We start from the raw sequence: 22289 nt of genomic DNA on the forward strand, positions 1-22289 counted from the left end.
TCGGCAGACTAGCGATGATTGCAACTCTCACACCCCACATCTCACACCTGCATGCCAGCCATTTCCCAATGATGAGCATTTTCTCTAAACACCCAGAAGGCTGCCACCAATGCACTCCTTTCTTCCTTGCAAAAAGAAGTCACCTGCCACTTGAGACAGGAAGCTGCCAACAGAGGAACCAAGCCCATCCGTGCACCTTGTCCCCTATAGAAGAAAACGTGATGGCCTTTATGGACAGGGGGATAGTCAGGGCCACACCACAGGAAATATCATGGAGGGCTTCTGCACATCTTACCCTCTTTTTCCCTTCTTACCCTACACAGTCTGTGAAACAAAGTGCAGCTGCTTTTACCAACAATTTAACTTCAATCCTCTTCCTTTCACATTAAAAGTAAACCCTTGACCTTCACTTTCATTTCAGGTGATGATAATGTGGATGTCCCTTCATCAATAAAAGAAGAAGAAACCAGTCTTTTCGAAGATGCAGCATGACTCGATCCCAACAGACCAGATCTCAGTGTGGGCCCAGGCTACAGATGAATACTCACAGGTATGCACCAAAAGAGAGTAGTAGCCTGCCAGTGAGCTTATGCACAACGTCACAGGGCATTGAGAAGTCCAGCTCCAATGTCTGTCGAGGATTCGCACATGGAGGCCTTTCCGTCCAACATGGACCATTGACCCAATAATGGCAGCAACCATTGTGGACCCTCCCCTGACAGCTCCTACAGTGTTCATTGGAAGCTCAGGTTGCTTCCACTGGTGAAAGGGGTTTTCAGAGTTCCTTCACTCTGTTTTTGCACAAAGTCATAAGAGTGCTGAGGTGCAACAGGAAAGTGGCCTTGACTCCACGGCCTTGAATTTCAGCCTGAAATATGGCCACTCATGCTTCATCCTGCAAAAGGTGAGAGTGACTGCCCTTGACATCAAGGCAGCATTTTACCGAGGGTGGCATCGAGGAGCTCTAGCAAAACACAAGAAGCTTGACACCATCCTAGACAAAGCAGCCCACTTGATTGCACCCCACCCACAAACATTCACTCCCTCCACCACCGATGCACGGTGGCAGCAGTGTGTACCATCTACAAGATGCACTGCAGTAACTCACCAAGTGCCTTAGCCAGCACCTTCCAAACCCACGACCACTCCAATCAAGAGGGAGAAGGGCAGCAGACACATGGGAACACCACCACCTGGAAGTTTGACTCCAAGCCACACACCATTCTGACTTGGAACTATATTGCTGTTCAGTTCCTTCACTGTCACTGAGTCAAATGCTGGAACTTTCTCCCTAACAACACCGTGAGTGTACCTACACCACATGGACTGCAGCGGTTCAAGAAGGTGGCTTACCACCACCTTCTCAAGGGCAGTTAGGAATGGGCAATAAATGCTGGCTTTGCCAGTGATGCTGATCCCATGAACGAAAATAAATATCTGCTGTGCCATTTGGCCGCCACCACAATTTTTAATTTAAAGCTGAGCCGCATCCCATCAAGAGCTGTTGTCCTCCCAAGTGTGTCACTGACCAAACTCCGTGGACAAGCTTATCAAATGCCAAAGCCTAAACAAATTAGGAGCAGGGACTGACAAACTACAGTGTGGCCTGTTCCTTGAGTTGCAGTATTGGTGCATCTGCAGCATTCACCATAAGACAACTTTTTGTATTTCTTGTAAAATTAGAGCTTTAGAATACACATGCATAGTGCATATTTAAATTCTTGGTTAGCAATGATGATCAACTTCACAATGTTAACCTAGATAGGTCATCATTGTACAGCACCTCATTATTAACTAATGGAATCCTGCCAGTATAAACCCTGATATGTTTTTGGGAATATACCAATAATTTGTTTCCAAGTCATAAGTTTTCATACTACACCACACATAAGATCAATATGTCCTTCAGTACCACATACTCATTTAATGTGTAGAATAAATTGTAGGAAATCTGTGATAGATTTAAATGGATTTCCATGCATTCTCTTTGATAAAATATTTAAAGAAAAATCTGTATTTGATCATTTTTCCCCCCTATTTCCCATTAATATCCTTTGCTGTCAAAATGAGCTGGAATAAAACAACAAAGCCAAAAATTCAGCAACTGTATCCAAGTCAGCCTCACGTGATGCTTCGGTATCAGGTATCAGTGCAACATGTTCGAAAGCTTCAACAGTACAGACATGGAATGAATCCAACTGCTGAGAGTGGATGTACTTATACTTTACTGTGCCTGAAATAACTTGTTTCTCTCAGTGACAGTGTATTCTTAGCAGGGGACAGATGTATCTTACTGGGTGGATTAATGACAGGGATGTTTTCCAGGGTTCTGAACTGAATGCTGTGAGACTTAGAAAATGAGTTTGGGGGAGGGGTCCATTTTTATTGGTCCGTCTGCTTTCCACCCCCTATTATAATGTAGCTTAGTTCGACCCAATATGGCTGTCCTCCTCTAGTGAAGAAAGATGATGTGAAACTTGACAAGGTGACTTCTAGGTGATGGAGTTTAATGGAAAGCCAATTATCTTCTGCGAATATGTGAGTTTTTTTTTAGCAAGCTGGCTCGCAATCCAGCTATACATATTTGAAAGCTCATATGGAACACAAATGTCACAACAATTCTAAATTACTGTACAGCTTAAATAGATGTAGGAGGGAGAGAAGCAGACTTGGAGTATTTGTTCACACGGTAACAGTGTGCAGTAAATTAACTGATAGGTAGGCAGATTGTGAGTGTAAAATGACATCTGAGAGAGAAATAGCTTCCACAATAACTTGCTTGTTTTTTTGATGAAAATAGGATGATGATTTCACGTTAGGAGATGGCTACGATGATGGCAATCAGCTCAGCCTAGGAAATGACGGGATTTTTCTGTTGACATTTTTCAGTAAGTTCACCTTCAATTGATTCCCACAGAAATTCATTGTCAAAGCTATTTTCAAATTGATTGGTCTCTTTGTGGTTGGAAACATGTTGGAAACACTAGTCTCCAATCATAAATCCTGTATTTAGTACATTTGTTGATGTCCTCTGCTATGATATATCACAGTAAACTATTGAGTTAATTTCACTGACAGATTTAGACAATTGCTAGGAATTTAAATATGAGATAATACAGTTCAGTTGTATTATCCATGAGACATTTTACTCAAAGCTTTGCATTCAGTGAACAGCACCCAGTTCAACATGAAGACTGGCAGCTTTAAAGTTATCTTTCAACTTCCCTTATTATTATTTCTGAGTTCCTACTAAAGTCTTCATTCAAATGCACATGTTTCACATGGTCTGCCATTCATAGAAAGTTGCTTGAAGGCATGAAGATTTTTCAAAAATGGCAGAGTGAACATGAGCATAAGTGAAAAGCATCGAAAAGGCATTTTATTGAAGGATTGTCATTTTCAGAATCACTAAAAAAATGTCAGACGGACACAGCCTTTGTCATGACCTTTATTTCTCTCTATTTCTGTAGAATTTTTCAATGGAAAATCTAATTTATAGCCAATGTTAAAAAGTTACTACAAGGGACGACTGAATTAACATTCACAGTTGGTGCACCAAGATCATAGAAAATACCATGCCCCTCTGTTCATGTTATAACAACTCCCATTTGTTGATGTATTCAATAACTCATTGAAGTAATAATTCTGATAATAGCAAATATATATTTTGAGTCAAGAGAGAAGAAAAAAGGAAATAGACAATTGGAATGGTCCAGGCCATTCACGGAAGCATATTTGGACAAAAACTAAAACAAAAACTGAAAATGCTGGAAAAACTCAGCAGGTCTGACAGCATCTGTGGAGAGGGAAAAACAGAGTTAATGTTTTGAGTCTGTATGACACTTCTTTAGAGCTGAAGAGATGTGGAAATGTGATGAAATTTATACTGTTTGGGGTGGGGGGGTGGGGGGGGGGGTGCGTGGGGGGTGGGATGGGGGCGGGGGGTGGTGAAGGTGGAGTTGGATAGAAGGCCAGCGATAGGTGGGGACAAAGGAGAGATTGACAAAGTTTTCATGAACTAAAGGACAAAGGGATTGTTAATGGTAGTGGTTAGTGCTAAAAAAGGTGCTAAAGTGGTGGAAAGGTAAGAAAGCAGAATGTGATTATCGCAGAACAAGGGTAGCATTGTGTGAAAGAACAGCATGGAACAAGCAACAGATGGCCCTGTATTAATTATTATTAAATTGATATCCTGTGTTTACAAGCCTGTGTTTAACTTTTTAAATCTCTTTCCAGAAATACAAGACAGTGTTAAAGGTTAGGATAGTAGTCTGCTACCTGAGATCCAGGGTTCAATTGAGCCCAGAATAGAAATGGGAGGCACTTATATTTACTGAATATTAAAGCATAAGCTTGTCATGGAATTTATTATGATAACAATATTCACTGACTATTTCAAGGGATTAGCCACTTTGAGTAAGAATAAGATAGGTGTGAGCACTCTGTAGATGTATCATAATGAAGCACTAAATGGGCAAGCAACTTATTGGAAACATAACAAAATCTGTAAAACATAGACATTGAGCATTAAATGGGGGAAGAGCACAAACATTATGAGTTCTTCTTGGTGGTATGCATAAACAATAAAAATTGGAATCATGCAGACCCTGAGAAGAGAATAGCATGCAGGCTTGAAAACTGGCAAGCTGCCAATTTTGCATCACAAGCGCTAAATTAAGAATTAAACATTAGAAATGGCAAAGGTAGCTATAAGCCAACAATTTTAGAAATAACCCCAGGTCTCTAATTGGCTCAGGCCTCCTGTAGCAAGAATGAGCAGGTGGCAGGCTTACTCTACCCTCTATCTTCCCAGCTTTCTGCTGATAGTTAATACAGTGCAGGTTTTACTGGGATTATCCCAGTAATTTATACCAAAGTAGAACTTCTGGCATGTTTATCATCAGTGGGTCATATAGATGCACTACGAGTGAAATTCTGAAGAAATGCAATTGTTAATTAAATTCTTTTAATATTAAACATGCAAACATGAGTACTACCTAATTATTATTATCAGCCTGGCCTTACGCTCGGACCTCAGCCTGATAACCCAGCATTTCTAGAAGTATGAAGGGTGCCTCCATATGACATCACAAATGTTAGTGAAAGATAAACGCCAACAGCAGTGAAAATCTTCAGTAAGCATCAGTAAATTGTCTCAACTTATCCACACCGGGATGAAAGGAACTGCCTGTGGGTTGTAACTTCAGCAGATTTATCTGTTCTGCTGGCTTTATAGTACTATAAACGCTGCTTGGGGCAGGATTTTACCACAGGTTTCAGGACATTGGTGTTAGAACGATGGGAGTCCTGAGCCTGCACTTGTCAACAGTGGGACCAACTCAGTATTCTTTCCAGTGGTGGCCTCCTAATTGTCCACTTTCAGACTTACCACCCAATTAAGGACGGTGTGTCCTAATGCTACTGGCCCAAACAGAGAGCCTGCTGCTCCAGACCCTCGGGCAGCCCCACCAAAAGAGGTGAGCACTGCCGAGGTGCTTCTTGCTCTCCTGTCCCCTCAGGCTGCCTCAGGGAGGCTGCTTGAATTAAGCAACATGCTGGCTGGAACAAAGGATTGAACCTGATAGTGTTGCTAGATATTAAAATTGGCTGTCTGCCTCCAATTAGGCCGGCAGCTGCTCAGCATCTGATCCCACTGCTGGGAAACTTTCCCAATGGCAGGACTGCATTTTCTGGCCTCCAAGCCTGCCACCTCAGAGCCAGGAAAAGCATTCACTTGGTTTTTTTCAAAACATTTATGTGCTGTCTTAAAAGCCAAGTAGGAACATAGGTTCAGGAGTAGGCCATTCAGTTCCTCAACCCTTGCTGGCTCCTCCATTCAGATCTGTAACCTAACTCCTATACTTGCCTTGGCCCCGTTTCCCATAATACCTTTGGTTAACAAAAGTTTATCCGTCTCAGATTTAAGATTAACACTTGATCTCATAGCAATTGCCATTTGTGGAAGAGAGTTCCAAACATTTATCATCCTTTGTGTGTAAAAGTTTTCTAATATTTCACTCCTGAAACGTATAAAAAAATAGAGCCAGGCCTATGTCCCCTGGTCTTAGACTTCACCACCAATAAAAATAGTTTTTTCTGTCTATCCTATCAATATGGCACATTCATAAATCTGTGCATTGACCAGAATAAAGTAACTGAAAATGCTTGTATCTAAAGATTCAGATTAGCCTGATAATTATATTCACTACTAAGCCCATGATAATGCAACTTAAAGGCTCAAATTTTCTGGTCAATGGTGGCACTTGCCGCTGACATTAAATAAATATTCGCATGAACCTACTGCAACCCTAGTGGCGAAAATTTCACCTGCCTTGTGGGAGGATTCCCTCCCAATATGGGGTGCAGTGAGGCCCAGCGGTGCAGGCTGGTGCCGGTGAAAATAGCAGGCAGTTATGGGTGTGGTTTACGGTCACTGCACCACTAACACTGAACAAAGGATTGCAGCAGTAAAAAGGTGCTCAAAAATCACAGTAAACAGGCATTGGAAAAAAATCACATTAAACAGACACTGAAAAAAAATCACATTAAACAGGCATTGGAAAATCACAGTAAACAGGCATTGGAAAAAATCACATTAAACAGGCACTGGAAAATCACAGTAAACAGGCATTGGAAAAAATCACTTTAAACAGGCACTGGAAAAAAATCACATTAAACAGGCATTGGAAAATCACATTAAACAGGCATTGGAAAAAAATCACATTAAACAGGCATTGGAAAAAAATCACATTAAACAGGCATTGGAAAATCACAGTAAACGGGCATTGGAAAAAAATACACATTTTTAGTGAGCATAATTATTTTTTTTAATTAAACATTTTTAAAAAGAACAATAATTTTGATCAGAAATCAATTTAAAAAGTGATATTTAAAAAGTCTGATAAATTATGCTAAAAAGTCATAAGTTTTATTTCATAACAAGATTTATGAGACTGTTATAAGATTTCATGTTAAGAAATGATAAAACAATCAATCCATTTTAATTAATAGTATAACATTGAAAATTTAGAATTTAAAAATGTAATTAATTTTTAATTAGTGGGTGACCAGCCTAAATTTGTGCTAGCTCCTTACTTGGCATTTGAAATAGTGAATGCTCAGGAATAGTGTCGGTTGACCCACTGCAATTTTTGGGTTACCACGCTACTGTGTGCAATCCGGAAGTTGCGGAACCTCTCAGAAAAAAAAAGATTTCAAAACATTTTTCCTTGGGTGTACACTCGGTAAGTCCGAAACATGGCTGGAAGACAGCAGCACACACAAGCTCTGAGTATTGGCTTGTAGCATGAAAACCTTGCCAGAAAACAGAATGCATATTGAGTTGCACGATATATGACCCTTCTTGATGCATTAACACATCACTGCTTGTACACTACACTCTCACCTTTCAAGAATGTAGACAAGATAGGAGAACACCTCTACCTCAATCTTACATAGCCAAGAATAAACATGCCATGACCCTGCAAAGCATGTGAACGAGGTTTGTTCCACAAGCACACTTAACATCATCGAGGCATCACTGGTGTTGAGAATGATATGGAAAAGCACCACGCACTGTGGTGATATGGAAGTACAGTACATAGATGAGAGGTCCATGATAGTGACATAGGCGATAAGTAGGTGGAGGGACCATGGGATCACACCTGATTGACAGCAACACAGCTTATTATAAATGTCAGGAAGATACAATAAATCTCATAACGTTATTGGAATTTAGTGTAAAATAGTGATATCTATGTCTGTATATGTGTGTGTGTGTGTGTGTGTGTGTATGTGTGTGTGTGTGAGACTTAATTGGATTAAAGACAGCTGGTCTGAAGGCTTTGATGTAAACATGGTAAACATGGGGGGAGTTTAGAATGTAAAGTGTAAAAGATCATTTGCATTTTTAAATAAACCAGACTAGATTGTTTTCAAAAGAGGGAGTGAAATGTGTCATCTAGCCAGATGCAGTTTAGGAACAGTGTGTTTATTTTTCCCAAAGATTACTGGTAAAACTTAGTGCTATGAGAGATTTTTATTATCAGAAAGATAAAGTCCAAAGACAGTGAAACAATGGAGATTTGCATTCAAAGGGGAAAATATTTATAAAGGAACGAAGGCAGTCTGTAAGGGTAGGCATTTTTAAGATCTTACAAGTGTGAAAAGCCTTCAGCATCTATGCCTTAAGCTAATGTCTTCACAGAACTGAAGTTAAGAAAACTCACTTTGAATTTGACTGGTTCAGGGTATTGTGTGTCACCTTGCCTGGGTCTTTTAAAATCTATGTGTCTTACTGTTGCCTTAACAAAAGTGTAACTGGGAATCAGATTAAGTAGGCAATTTAGAAGTTATTTAGTAGTAATTTGTAGATATTTGTATATGCTTAAAATCATTTCCCTTATTAATAAATATTTAATCCAGTTTTGTAAAAACCTATAAGACTTGGTGGTCTTATTACTACTGAATTCAAGGCATGCATCTTGAAATGTATACAAATTGCAAAACAAATTGGGGCAGTTGTTTCAAGTTTCCCTTTGGGATTTGAACAACTCAGCATTTACCATTGGCTGGGGTTTCTTTGCGGGATATATTTGAAATTCCTTGATTGGTTCGGAGTTGTTGAATCTTAAGGTTATGAGTACAAGAAGCACTTTGAATTCAGGAGTTGGTATGAATGTTTTTTAAGTGGTGAGGCTGCAATGTGGCTTTGGCAGTTGCTCAGACCTGTCAGGGAGTTGAAGTTATAACTTTGATTGGTGTACAACAAGGTAACTAAAGTTAAATTAATATAATTGGTGGATAAATTACAATTGGGGTTACCTGCAGGAGCTAAGAAAGCAGATATAATTGAAATCACAGCATTTAAAGTTGGAAATGATACCTGACACTAGTGAGTCACAGCTGGAGGTAGTGAGGCTTCAGTTAGAAATGAAGAAGCTTGAACTCGAACAAGCAAAGGAAATGAAAAAAACTTGAGTTAGAGGCAGCAGAAAAAGAAGGAAGTGCATTTCAATGGGAACAGGCAGAAAGGCAGGAGAGAGAAAGAAAACAAGAAATTGAATTAGAAATGGCAACATTAGAAAAGGAGGAAAGGGAAAAAGAGAGAGATAGAGAGTTCCAGCTTAAAATGCAGGCAGTTAAAAAAGACATGCCAGTCGGTGAGGAAGAACTTATTTCCAGACCAGAGCCAGTGGGGAGGTGTTTAAATTTGTACAAGCTCTTCCAAAGTTTGAGGAAAGAGATGTTGAAGCATTCTTTATTTCATTTGAGAAGATAGCTAAACAGATGAAATGGCCAAAGGAAAAGTGGACATTATTGTTACAGTCCAGGTTAGTGGGTAGAGTACATGAGGTTTATGCTTCACTGGCAAAAGGAATGTTGATGAACTATGAGGAGGTTAAAAAAAAGGCTGTTGTGAGTACCTATGAGTCGTTTCTGAGGCAGAAATTTAGGAATATGGGAAAACAGCTTGGGCAAACTTATGTTGAGTATGAAAGAGTAAAACAAAATAAATTAGATGGTGGATATGGGCATTAAAGATAGAGACAACTTGTGCAGCTCTTAGAGGGGTAATTCTTTTGGAAGAATTTAAATATTCAATCCCTCCAGTAGTGAGAACTCATGTGGAGAAACAGAGGGTTCAAACGGTAAGACAAGCAGCAGAGATAACTGGTGATTCTGAGTTAGTTCATAGAGCTAAACCTCTTTTTCATCACCCTTTTAAATCAGAAAAGGATAGAAAGTGGGAAGGTGAAAGGAAGGTGGGTGGTCAGGAAAGCAAAGGAGTAGGTGGAAATTCCCAAGTTTTCTCTCAGAATAAAAGTAAGGTGCTGAGGGTAGAAGTGACATTTGAAAATTGACGTGTTTTCATTGTAATAAAGTTGGACACATGAAGTGTGTGAGCTGGAAATTGCAAGGAAAATCTCTTGGAATTATAGGGGTGCAGAAAAGTACTGGAAGTAAAAGTACTGTGGGTTCTGAGGTTCAGGCACAGAAAAGGCCAATGGTTTGTGTACAAGTAAAGAAGGGAAAATTAGTGATAGGTAAATAAATGGGACGTGTTCACCATTTACTCAAGAGAATTCTGAGGAGCAGGTTGCAGAAATGTTTAAAGATTTTGGGGTTGAAGGGAAAGTTTTTCCATGTATACAGGATAGAGTAGGTAAAGATGTAAAAATTTTAAGAGACACAGGGGCTAGTCAATCCTTAATGTTTTGGGATAGTGACATTTGTTGTTCAAAGGGAGTATTGCAGGAACAGGTGATAATAACAGGTGGGGTTCATGGAGATGCTAAACTTATTCCATTGTGGAAGGTAAATTTAAAGAGTAAGTGGAAAACAGGTGAGGTAATTGTTGGAGCAGTGGAAAAATAGCCCATTGCAGGGGTTCAATATATTCTGGGTAATGATATAGCTGGATCACAAATGTGGGTGATGCCTATAGTAGTTGAGCAGCCTGTAGAAGTGTTTTCAACAGAATTGATGCAGAGAGAGCATCCTGGATTGTTTCCAGTTTGTGTGATAATGAAATCACAGGCTCATAGGTCGAAACAAGAATAAAAGTGAGTTTAAAGGCAGGGAGAAGGTGTGGAAATCCAATTAGCTGACACTGTGTTTGATAAGATTGTTCAGGAAGAAAGACTGGAAGACAATTCAGCTAAAGTGTTTAACTCAAGGAGGTTAAAGGAGCTACAGAAAAAAGATTTGCAAATAAAACATTTATATCAGACAGCTTACTCAGAAAAAGAAGCAAAATGTATTCCAGAATGTTATTACCTTAAGGGGAGTGTTTTAATGTGAAAATGGAGACCTCATCATACTTCAGCAAATGAAAGCTGGAGGGAGGTGCAGCAGATTGTACTACCATATGGATATGGAAATGAGATTCTGAGGATAGCTCATGAAATTCCAGTGGGGACATTTAGGAATTAGAAAGGCACAGGCGAAGGTACAATAATATTTTTATTTGCCTGGATTGCATGGAGATGTAGTCAAGTTTTGTAGCACATGTCACACGTCATGTGATAGGGAAACCACAAGCCGTGATTAAGTCGGCACCTTTAATTCCCATTCCAGCATTTGAAGAACCTTTCACTAGGGTCATGATTGGTTGTGTAGTTCCCCTCCCTAAGACTAAAAGTGGAAATCAGTACTGAGAATAATGGATGTGTCTACCAGGTTTCCTGAAGCAATATCTTTGAGAAATAATACAACAAAGAAAATTGTGGAGGAGTTAATTAAATTTTTCACAAGATGTGGTTTACCTAAGGGAGAATTTTTTTCCCCGTCATGCAGGCGCAGGTGGACATGCAGCCGATTGCCGCCCATGATTGGCTGCACGCTGCCATTTTACGCGGGCAGACCAATTAAGGCCCGCCCAGCATGACGTGCACTTGGAAGTGCTCAGCGCTCCCTGTGCGGGTGGGGGGAGGAGGGAGAGTCGGGGCCTGCACGCAGAAGAGCACAGAAATCTCCAACAGGCAGCTCCAAGCCTCAGGCAGATTATTTTCATTATGAAAACTTGAAAAGAATAATAGAAAAAAATATTCAGACATGTCCCCTCATCTGACAGTGTCACGTGAGCTGGGACATGTCAATGAATTTCAATAAAAAATTTTATTTGATTTATAAAACCTCATCCCACCCATGGTTGAGGTTTCATGAGAAATGCGAAGTCCGCCTGGGCTCCTCACCTGCCCAACAACCTTAAGGTTAGACGGGCAGCCCAGACAATTCGTTGTTAATAGGCCTTTGACAGATTGGTGGGCGCACAGCCGACTCCGGTGCGCACCTGCCGAACTGAAGACTGGAATGCTGCACGGTGAGGTTGGGACACATGCCTGACGTCACCACGCGTCATTTTACACATTGACGATCGGGGCCCGCCTCCGCCCGCCGACCTGAAGAGTCAGACCCTAAAGAAATACAATCAGGTCAGGGTTCAAAATTCATGTCACAGCTGCTTAAGCAAGTAATAAACAGTTTGGGAATAAAACAGCTGAAGTCAACAGCTTACCTTCCTGAGTCACAATGGGCCTTAGAAAGATGGCATCCAACTCTAAAAACTATGATGAGGGTGTATAGTCAGGATTATCCACAGCACTGGGATAGGGAATACCATTCTTGTTATTTGCTATGAGAGGTTTTTATTATCAGGACTGGTTTCAGTCGTTTTGAACTGGTTTATGGTCATGAGGTGAGAAGACGGCTGAAATTGATTCATGAGAAATTGGTGGCTCAAAGTTCAGAAACTGCTCTCCTGGAATTTATATCAAACTTCAGAGAGCGATTGGACAGATCATGTGAGTTGGCTAGGGTACATTTAAAGATATCACAGCAAGTGATGAAAATGAAAGCAGACAGGAAAGCTACAGCTCGTAGTTTTATTGCTGGGGACAAAGTGCTAGTTCTGTTACCGGTACTGGGTGACTCATTAGATGCAAGGTTTAGTGGCCATTACAGGATTGAAAACAAATTGAGTGAGCTAAATTATTTAATAGATACTCCAGATAGTAGAAAGAAGCAGACCTCTGTCATGTAAAGATGTTTAAAAAGTACTTTGATAGGGAAGAGGACCAAACAGAGGTGTTAGTGGTGGTAGATAATGAGAAATAAGTAGAAATGCAAGCTTCTGAATTTGATTTTCCTCTAATCAAATTGGATAATGAGGGGGTACTTGAAAATTTAAATGTAATATTGAGTTACCTTCCAGACAAGTGTCAGTGATTTGGAAAAGCTATTGCAGTTACACAAAAATATTTGTGGAAATCAGCTCGGGAGGATGAATTTAGCTACATATGGGCCAGCATCTTCCAGTCCACGAGCAGAGGCAAGGCCCGCTCGCTGATGTGTAAAATGACGTGGGTTGACATCGGTTGTGCATCCCGATGTCAGGCCCGCGTCATTTACATTGTCAATTCGGCAGGCACGCATCCGAGTTGGATGTGCGCCCGCCGACCTGTCAACGGCCTATTTAAGCCATTCAAAAAACAATTAAGCTCATTAGTGGACCTGCCCGTCCAATCTTAAGGTTGGCAGGCAGGTTGGGAGCGCTGGCGGCCACCTGAAAAAGCATGAAACCTCATCCACGGGTGAGATGAGGTTTCATTGCTGAATCAAAAAATTAAGAGACACTTTTAATTAACGTTATATCCCTGTCCCAACTCATGTGACATTGCCACATGCGGGGACATGGATGGTGAATGAAATTTTCACTGCAGTAACTTTTTGACTTTGGGAATTGATCTCCCTGAGGCAGCACTTAGTCTCAGAGAGATCGGAGCGCTCCTTCGCACACATGCGTGAAGGGACGCACTTCAATTTTATGAATTCCGCCCCCCACCGTCGTCCCCCCCCACTGCCTGCACTGGAAGCGCATAGGTCTTCCCTGTAGACATCAGGCTGGGTGGGCTTTAATTGGCCAGCCCACTAAAAATGGCATTGCGCCCCCGATTGAGGGTGCCGATCGGAGGGCCGCCCACCCATACCCATCCCCACACTTCCCCCCCAACGGGGGGGAAATTTTGCCCATGATGTATGCATAGAAATTTCATCTTCGCTAAGGCAGCATAATTATAGATTAAATCCAGCAAAGTTGTCACAAGTACAGAAAAAAATTGAATTCTTGCTTCAAGATGATATCATTGAGTCTAGTTGCAGTAACTGGAGTTTGCCTATTGTGCTGGTACCGAAACCAGATGGAACACAAAGATTGTGTGTGGACTATTGAAAGGTGAATGCAGTGACAAAAGTGGATTCATATCCCATACCATGATTGGGAGATTGTATTGAGAAAGTGGGACAATCAAAATCTATCACAAAGATTGACTTGCTATAAGGGTATTGGCAAGTATCGTTATCAGAGAGAGCAAAGGAGATATTGGCTTTTGTGATGCTAGGTGGGCTATATCAGTTTAAAGTCATGCTGTTTGGTATGGAAAATGAACCTGCAACATTTCAAAGACTGACAAACAAAGTATTTGTAGGTCTGAGCAATTGTGCTGTTTATATTGACGACTTGATAGCTTTAAGTCAGACATGGGAGGCGCATTTACAACATCTGGAAGAATTATTTACTTGATCACAAGAAGCTAATTTGGTGTTGAACTTGGCTAATAGTGAATTTGCAAAAGTTCAAGTTACATATCTAGGCCATACCATTGGACATGGTAAGGTAGCTCTAAGAGATGTGAAAGTCAAGGCTATCATGGATTTCTCTGTGCCAACAGCAAAACAAGAAATTTTGAAATTTCTGGGTAAGAGTGGGTTTTATCGGAAATTTATACCAATTTTAGCAGTGTGGTTGCTCCACTGGCTGAACTATTAAAAAATAACAAGACGTTTCAATGGACACTGGAGTGTCAGAAGGCATTTGACAATTTGATTTAATTTGATTTAATTCTGTATTAATTATGACACCAGTTTTGGCAGTACCCAATTGCACCAAACAATTTAAGTTGGCCATTGGCGCAAGTGATATAGGCATCAGGGTTGTACTGTTACAAGAAGATGACACTGGAATTGAAAAACTGACAGGGTATTTTTCACAGAGGTTGAATGTAAAACAGAGAAGATATTCAATGATCAAAAAGGAAACTTTGGATTTGGTGTTAGTATTACAGCATTTTGAGATTTATGTTGCAAACAATTTGTCAATTATTGTTTATACAGGCCACAATCCTTTAATGCTTCTGGAAAAATTCCAAGAAAGAAGTGCAAGGCTATTCAGATGGAGTTTATTACTTCAATCATTTCATCTACAGATTATACATGTAGCAGGATGAGAAAATCTGATTGCAGATACACTATCAAGGGTTTGAAGCTTAAAGAGAAAATTGGACATTTAAAACCTGGACACGGAACTGAAATGATGTCTGTTGATATGAAGATTTGTTTATACATTGTTATGCTAATACATGCACCTGGTAATGTAATAGTGTAAGTATATAGCTAAGCATGGGAGATAGTTTAAGGTGGGTTAATAAAAATGAAGCTGACTTTTTAAATTATGATGGTTCATTTTTTAATAAGGACTGGGATGTTAGGAAGATATAATAATTCTCATAACGTTACTTGAATTTATTGTAAAATAATGGTATCTGTGCCGGTATGTGTGTGTGTGTGTGTGTGTGAGAGACTTAATTGGATTAAAGGCAGCTAGTCTGAAGGCTTTGATGTAAACATGGGGTAAGTTTAGAATGTGAGGTGTAAAAGGACATTTGCATTTTTAAATAAACAAGACTAGGTTGTTTTCAAAAGAGGGAGTGAAATGTGTCACCTAGCCAGGTGAAGTTTAAAAACAGTGGCCTCAATTTTTCCCACGTCAGGCGGGCTCAGTGGGAACAGGTGGGGGTGGGGGTGGTCGTGGAGCTGACCACCGCCCGCAATCGGCTCCGCACTGCCATTTTACGCGGGTGGGCCAATTAAGGCCCGACCAGCATAATACGCGAGCGGTAACACTGAGTGCTACCTGTGCGGGCAGGGAGAGTTGGGTCCAGCATGCACAAAAGAGTGCTTCGATCTCCCTGAGGCACGGAGCTGCCTCAGGGAGATTGAAGCACTTTTTATAAAAATAAATAAATGAAATAATGCAATAAAAATTTAATGAAACATATCCCCTCAAGTGACTGTGTCACATGAGATGGGACATGTTTTTATTTTTCAGAAAAAGTTTTTATTTTTAATTCATAAAAGCTTTATGAAACCTCATTCCTCTCGTGGATTGTAAAGGCCGCTTAGCCTTTTCACCTGCCTGCCAACCATTAGGTTGGACGGGCAGCGTAACATTCATGGTAATTACCTGTTTAATGGCCTTAATAGGCCTTTCAATTATCGGTGGGCGCGTAGCTGACTCCGGCAAGCGCCTGTCGAATGAAACATTGTAAGACTGCGCGATGATGTCAGGACACACGCCCACCCAACATCATCGCACGTCTCCAGCATGTCGGGCCCACCCCCGCACACCTAGTGTAAAATCCTGTTCTCTGTGTCTATTTTTTCCCCAAAGATTATGGGTAAAAGTTAGTGCTATGAGAGATTTTTATTATCTAAAAGATAAAATCCAAAGACACAGTGAAACAATGGGGATTTGCATTCAAAGGGCAAAATATGTATAAAGGAGTGAAGGCTGTCTGTAAGGGAAGTCATTTTTAGGATCTAATTAGTGTGAAAAGCCTTCAGCATCTATGCCTCAAGCTGCTGTCTTCACAGAACTGAAGTTAAGAAAACTCACTTTGGATTCGACTGGTTTAGGATAGTGGGTCTCCTGGAGGGGGCTCTCCATGAGAGACGCTACTCCCTCTATGGAGGACGCATGGCACTCGGACATGTGGCTCGTTGCTTTGGTGATCGTCCGCGTAAACTCCACCAGGGACACCACGCCAAGCACAGCCTCATGTAATCTCCCCTAGATGCTCCCGCATACCCGGCCGCATTTCTGCGCTTGCTGCATCATGGACGACTCCAGAGGCACATCATCAGGCACCATCTGAGCATGTGCCTGATCCCCTTCAGTCCTCCAACTGCTGGCGCCAAGGGCATTCTTTGTCTCTCCAGCTCCTCCAGTGACTGTGAAGTGCCCTCACCGCTGTGCCCCGGGACACCAGCTGATGTTCTAATTCCCACTGAGGTGCTAGTATCTGTGCTGGTGCCTGCCTGGCAGAGATGGTGTGATGCTGGTGAGATTCCAGGGCCCTCAGGTGTGAGATGGAGCCTCTGCTGCTCCTCGTGCCAGCCCTGCTCCGCTGATGCTGAAAGGAAGAACAAGGACATTAGATCAGTTAACGTGGAGACAATGTCAATTTGCATCCCTGTCCTCCGGATTATTATACACTCATCCTTCCATAAGCAATGGTCAAGCCATGTTGCAAAATTAAATCAATTACATTCAGCACTGCTGTGGCTATTGTGAGGACAATGCTGACCTCGCTGTTGGGCATAAATATCTGGCCTTGGCACCCTAGCCCCACCGACACCAGTGGACCTTGGTGCATGGCACCTCTCCAGATCCAGGGCCTTGTTCGAAGCGGCTAAGAATGGCTAACTGGGCCTGGCTGCTGCCAGTCCTGGCAAGCTCTGCCGCATTATGGGCATTCTTCTCCTGAAAATGAGAGCCGAGCACTGATTAGTGAAAATTGTACATGGCCTCTCTTCGCGCACGGCCCACCCCAACCAGAGTGGGACATAACAGGGCTCCAGAACCACCTCACCCCGCTGCTGCCAAGCACTCACACAAAGAAGCTAGGCCTGCTGCACACACCCCCACCACCCCCTTGGACACATGCTGCCTACATCACATTAGGCACCACGCGGTCTAACCTTCCATAGAAAGGAGGTGCAAGCACGTGGAGCACAGAGGGCAGCGGATGGTTCATTGCTATGCCACCTTGAAGCTCCCCTCCCAGCATCTCATCACCCTGACTTGGACACGTCCTGCAGTTCAAACACAGTGCCTAGGTGCAGCTCTTCCAGGTTGCCCCCAAACCAGTCATGTGGGTCTCAGTGTACGACATGTGTGGGGGCAGAACCCATCTCTTCACCACTCTCTCAGGCTGACCTCAGCAAGGGCAATATCTGCTGGCCCACCCAGCAAAGCACAAATGCCATCAATTGTTCAATGCAGTCCCTACACTCAGACTTGAGCAGGGTGGGCAGCAGTGGGGGAGGCCGACCTGCTGGGTTACATGACCAATGCCAACATGGTACTCATCCTGCAAGAGCACAAGTCGTTGAAGCGCTTGCAACACTGGATCCAGGTGCACTGCACCATGTTGCAGGAGCTCACTGCCTCCGCCACCTCCTCCCAGGCATGTTTCGTCATGTAGGGGGGGCTCCTCCTCCCATCCTGTGGAACCAGTACCTCCTGCCGTGCTGCCACCTCCTCGAGGAGGGCAGCAAGGCAATCATCTGAGAAACAAGGGGCACACTAGCCCCCTGCCCTACCCTCCAGCCTGGCCCGTCCCACTGCCTTACCCTCCAGCTTCTCCTGCACCGCTAGTGTACCCTCCAGACTAGCCTGCCCCGATGGCCTATCCTCCGGACTGGCCTGCCCCGATGGCCTATCCTCCGGACTGGCCAGTCCTGCTGGCCTACCCTCCAGACTGGCCTGCTCACCAGAAGCCCTCTGGTGAGCCCTTCCACTTGACATTGTGAGCAGCCTTACAAAGGCTGCCTGCGCCATTGGACCCGGTGGACAATGCACTCCCGCTGCCACCCACCCACTCCCGCTATCCATGGGAGTCGGGCATTACGCTGGGTAGACCTTAATTGGCCTGCGTAAATTGGTGACGCAGACCTGATCACGGGCGGTGATTGAGTTCACGCCCACCCACACATGCTCCCACTCCACACCCCTGCCAAACAGAAAATTCAAACAGAAATATGTGTCTTATTGTTGCCTTAACAAAAGTGTAACTGGGAGATAGATTAAGTAGGCGATTTAGAAGTTATCATAATAGTAACTTGAAGACATACATATGTGCCTAAAATCATTTCTTTTATTAATAAATGTTTAATCTAGTTTTGTAAAAATTTATTAGACTTGGTGGTCTTATTATGACTGAATTCAAGATACGCTTCTTGAAATTTATACAAATTGCAAAACAATTTGGGGCAGTTGTTTCAAGTTGCACTTTGGGATTTGAACAACTCAGCATTTACCATAGGCATACACGAGGGGAGATGTGAAGTGAGTGCGATTCTATTTAAATTTGTGAACATTATATACATGTTGTGAACATCCATGCCACCGTTGTGCTCCTAAATCTTTTTAGCTTTCCTAACCCTAACACTACACCCCGTTGTCTGTGATGACCTTGGCGGGTGTCTTTTGGAGAGCTGAGACCTGGAGGGGCCCCAGCCTGCTTTGGGTATCCTGCTGTGGAGCAGATGCACCCTCCGTGGCCTGTGGAGTTGGAGGTGATGGGATCACAGGAAGAGGGGATTCGGATGTGCCAGACAGTCCCTGAGTCACCTGGGTAGATGGCACAGAGGTGTCCAGCTGCTGGTCCTCCTCCCTGTGGGTGCCTGAGGGCCTCTGGCTGATTCCTTGAGCAGAAGGGGCAGCTGGAGTGAGATCTAGGTGCCTTGCTCCCCTCTCGCATAGCCACCAATGGGTGCACCAATGGTTACAGTGATGGAGTGCTGCTCTTGCAGCAGTGCAGGACCAATGTCCTGGGCCAAGTTCTCCGTGGTGGCTGCCGTCCTACCAGTGTTGGCTTCAGTCCATTGAAATCTGAGGAATGCAGCTGACAACCCTTCCTAATTGTTCCTGCGAACGTCACTGCAGCTTCGCCAACTAATTTAGGACCGAGTCCGGAGGCTCGCTATCTGACTCAGACTCAGCAGAATTCTGGCCTCCAGCAGTCCTCTAAGTGCCAGCGACCTCAGATGTCCCTCACCTGCTGTGGACCAGATTGTGTGCTGTGTTCACCAGATTGTGACCACGAGGCTAGTCTAGAATCAAGTCCCATCAAGGTGTGTGTCTCTGAGCTGGTGGAGCATGTGTCACGGAGTCATAGATGTCTACAGCACAGAAAAAGGTGCTTCAGCCTATCGAGTCTGTGCCGGTCAAACAACTACCTAGCTTTTCTAATCCCATTTTCCAGCACTAGGCCCATAGCCTTGTATACCATGACATCCAAATACTTCTTAAATGTTATGAGGGTTTCTGCTTCTTCCATCTTTTCAGGCAGTGAGTTCCAGATTCCCACCACCCTCTGGGTGAAAAAGTTCTTCCTCACATCCCCTCTAAACCTCCTGCCCCTACCTTAAATCTATGACCCACTGGTTATTGATCCCTCCACCAAGGGGAAAAGTTCCTTCCTGTCCACCCTAGCTATGCCCCTCATAATTTTATACACCTCAATCATGTGTGGGTGATTGCTGTGACAGGTCTTCTATGTGCTCTCCTCTGGTTCTTCATCCGATGTGTCGTCAGGGCTGGAGCTGAAGGCCTGGCTTATGGATGCCTTTGGGCACTTTCCAGGGGTGCTTATGAAAGAAAGGAGAGATAATTAGTGCATGGCAGGACAGTACTCTCACAGTGCAGTTGCCTGAAGGATGAGCTGGTACAGGATCCTCACTTGGGTGTGCACTGCCCACCTTATTGGTACAGGCGCAGTCCACGTCCTCTCCAGCCAGCTCGATGGCTTAATTCTTGTAGGGTGTGAGGACCTTGATTTTGCCCACTCCATCCCTCGGTCTGAGACCTCTCCCTGTGATTGTGTGTGAGCTTCTCCTGCATAAAGACAGATGGAGAGTGCAAGGGAGACGCATGCCAGGGCAAATGATATGTATGCCTGCCATGTGTGGGGACGGGTTGAGGACACAAAATGTGGCCAGATGGATTTGTGAAGGTGTGTGTGAGAGAGTTAGTGATGATGTCCCTTGAGCTGGCAGTGTGTGAGATGTCTGTGAATTTGTGATGGGCTGGTGAGTGTGAGAGTTGAGAGTGGCTGCCTTTCCCTGGAGGCACAGATTAGATCGTTCATCCCTTTCTGCACTGGGGTGCCTGACCTCTCCTGGGCTGCGTTGGCACCTCTGTCACTGACTCCCAAGTCAGAGTGGCGAGGTTGCTGGACCTTCTCTGGCCATCACAGGGACCAAGGATATCATGGTGGGCCTCGACTGTGTCAGCAGGCGATCCAGTGAGGCGTCATTGAATTTCAGAGCAGCATGCTTTGTCCGTGTAGCAGTCCTGGGCTGCAGTCAGTAAAGAAGCTGTGCACAGGTGTCCTTTAAATATGGTGCCCGACATTAAGAAGCGATGAGCTCACGGTGGGGCAGGAAAATCAGAGGCTGCCTGCCATAATCCGGCGTGTTTCCGGTATGTGCATAATTAATGTGGCAGGGACGATATGGCACGAAAACTGGCCATTGCAGCCAGCAGGTAGAATGCGGTTTTTCACGCCCGCGGCTGCACTTGGTGCATTGGGGGAAATTCCTGCTCCTTGTTTCAGGTCATGGTGAGTGTACCTACCACCTGGATTACAGCAGTTCATGAAGGCAGCTCATAGCCACATTCTAATGGACAATTAGAGATGGGCAATAATTGCTGGCCTTGCCAGGACTGCTGACATCCATGAATGAATAAAGAAAAAGTTACTGGTGTATTTATAAATAGAATCTGGGCCAATGTTAACAATGGAGAGTCTGCAGAACCAAATTCTCAAACATTTGAGGCAAGGTTTTTCATTCAATTTATGAATAAGTTCTGTTGTGTTCTATTTGGCTATGGGGACATGAGTGAATTTCCTTTTTGAAATAAATTGTAATGGGGTTGGCAGTACCAATTGAACAGTCAGGTATAGAAGGATCCCTTTAGGGTTATCACAATGTGTTAATGTTTTTTTAACCGCCAGGACTATTCTAAGCTAATCTACCTGGTGGGGCTGAATTGGATTCCGGTCCGATGCCAATTTTACTATATTGCCCAATTTTGTGTTTCATTAAATTCAATAGCGGGGTGAAGCGTAAAGATTGCACCCAACAAAGAGCTCTTCTGGTCTGCTGGTTGGGTCATTAACACACTAGGAAAGGAAGAAAAATTTTGACTAGTCAAAATTGAAATCGGTCTATCACCTGCATATACTCTAATATCTTCCCTAAATTAGGTGTTTCCTTCATAAAATAATACTTCCTCCCTCCATCTCCCACTTTGACTGCTCTGCCTTACTTCTCCACATTTTCAGCCCTTTCGCCCCTCCACTTCCAAGTCATTCTTTTCTGACTGCTCCATTGGAAGCGCCTTCGATTTTTCTGAGCCGTATGGAGAAAATCAGGTTTATCTTGCTGGAAGGAGGGGAATGGTGTGGATTGCAAACCTCTTGCATGGAAGCTTTGAATGGGAAACAAGTAGCTACTCACTTACTGGACTCCCCCAATCTGCCTTGCCTCCAAAGATGTGAGTAGCTACTCCATTGCTTTGTGCTCCTGTGCTCAACACATGAAGCTTTTGGATTCCCTGACCAGTCTTTGACCTTTTTCAGACATTGTGCACTTATAAAAACAAAAAGGAAATGATCAAGTGTGACTATCAATTCCAGTGAGCTAATCCTGTGTACCTAGCAGGAAGAAAGGGTTCAGTCCTCTCTGACACATTGCTGATTTTGTTATACTCCCAAGTCAGATGGATTGGGCATGGCAGAAGGAAATAGGTTTCTCACCTTACCGGGTTTTTCTCTGATCTTGATCTGCCATCCTAGTGATTAACATGTACCCCATCAACACCTCCATAACATCCTTCCAGGCATGTCTCCTCACCATCCAGAAGAGACAAACAGGTCCCT

General features: G+C 43.3%; 1 protein-coding gene across 6 annotated transcripts in view; it reads left to right on the top strand.

Moving 5' to 3' along the window:
- The first annotated feature begins 2416 nt into the window (after positions 1–2416).
- LOC121283848 (NEDD4 family-interacting protein 1-like) overlaps positions 2417–22289 on the top strand; it is a 185067-nt gene continuing 165194 nt past the window's right edge. For all 6 annotated transcript variants that reach the window (XM_041198664.1, XM_041198656.1, XM_041198647.1 and 3 more), the window contains exons 1-2: positions 2417–2538; positions 2801–2888. In XM_041198664.1, the coding sequence (XP_041054598.1) occupies positions 2500–2538; positions 2801–2888 (127 nt within the window). In that variant the 5' untranslated portion in view covers positions 2417–2499. The remainder of the gene's footprint in view (positions 2539–2800; positions 2889–22289) is intronic.

The sequence above is a fragment of the Carcharodon carcharias genome, chromosome 1 (genome assembly GCF_017639515.1).
Source record: "Carcharodon carcharias isolate sCarCar2 chromosome 1, sCarCar2.pri, whole genome shotgun sequence".
NCBI classification, from domain to species: Eukaryota; Metazoa; Chordata; class Chondrichthyes; order Lamniformes; family Lamnidae; genus Carcharodon; species Carcharodon carcharias.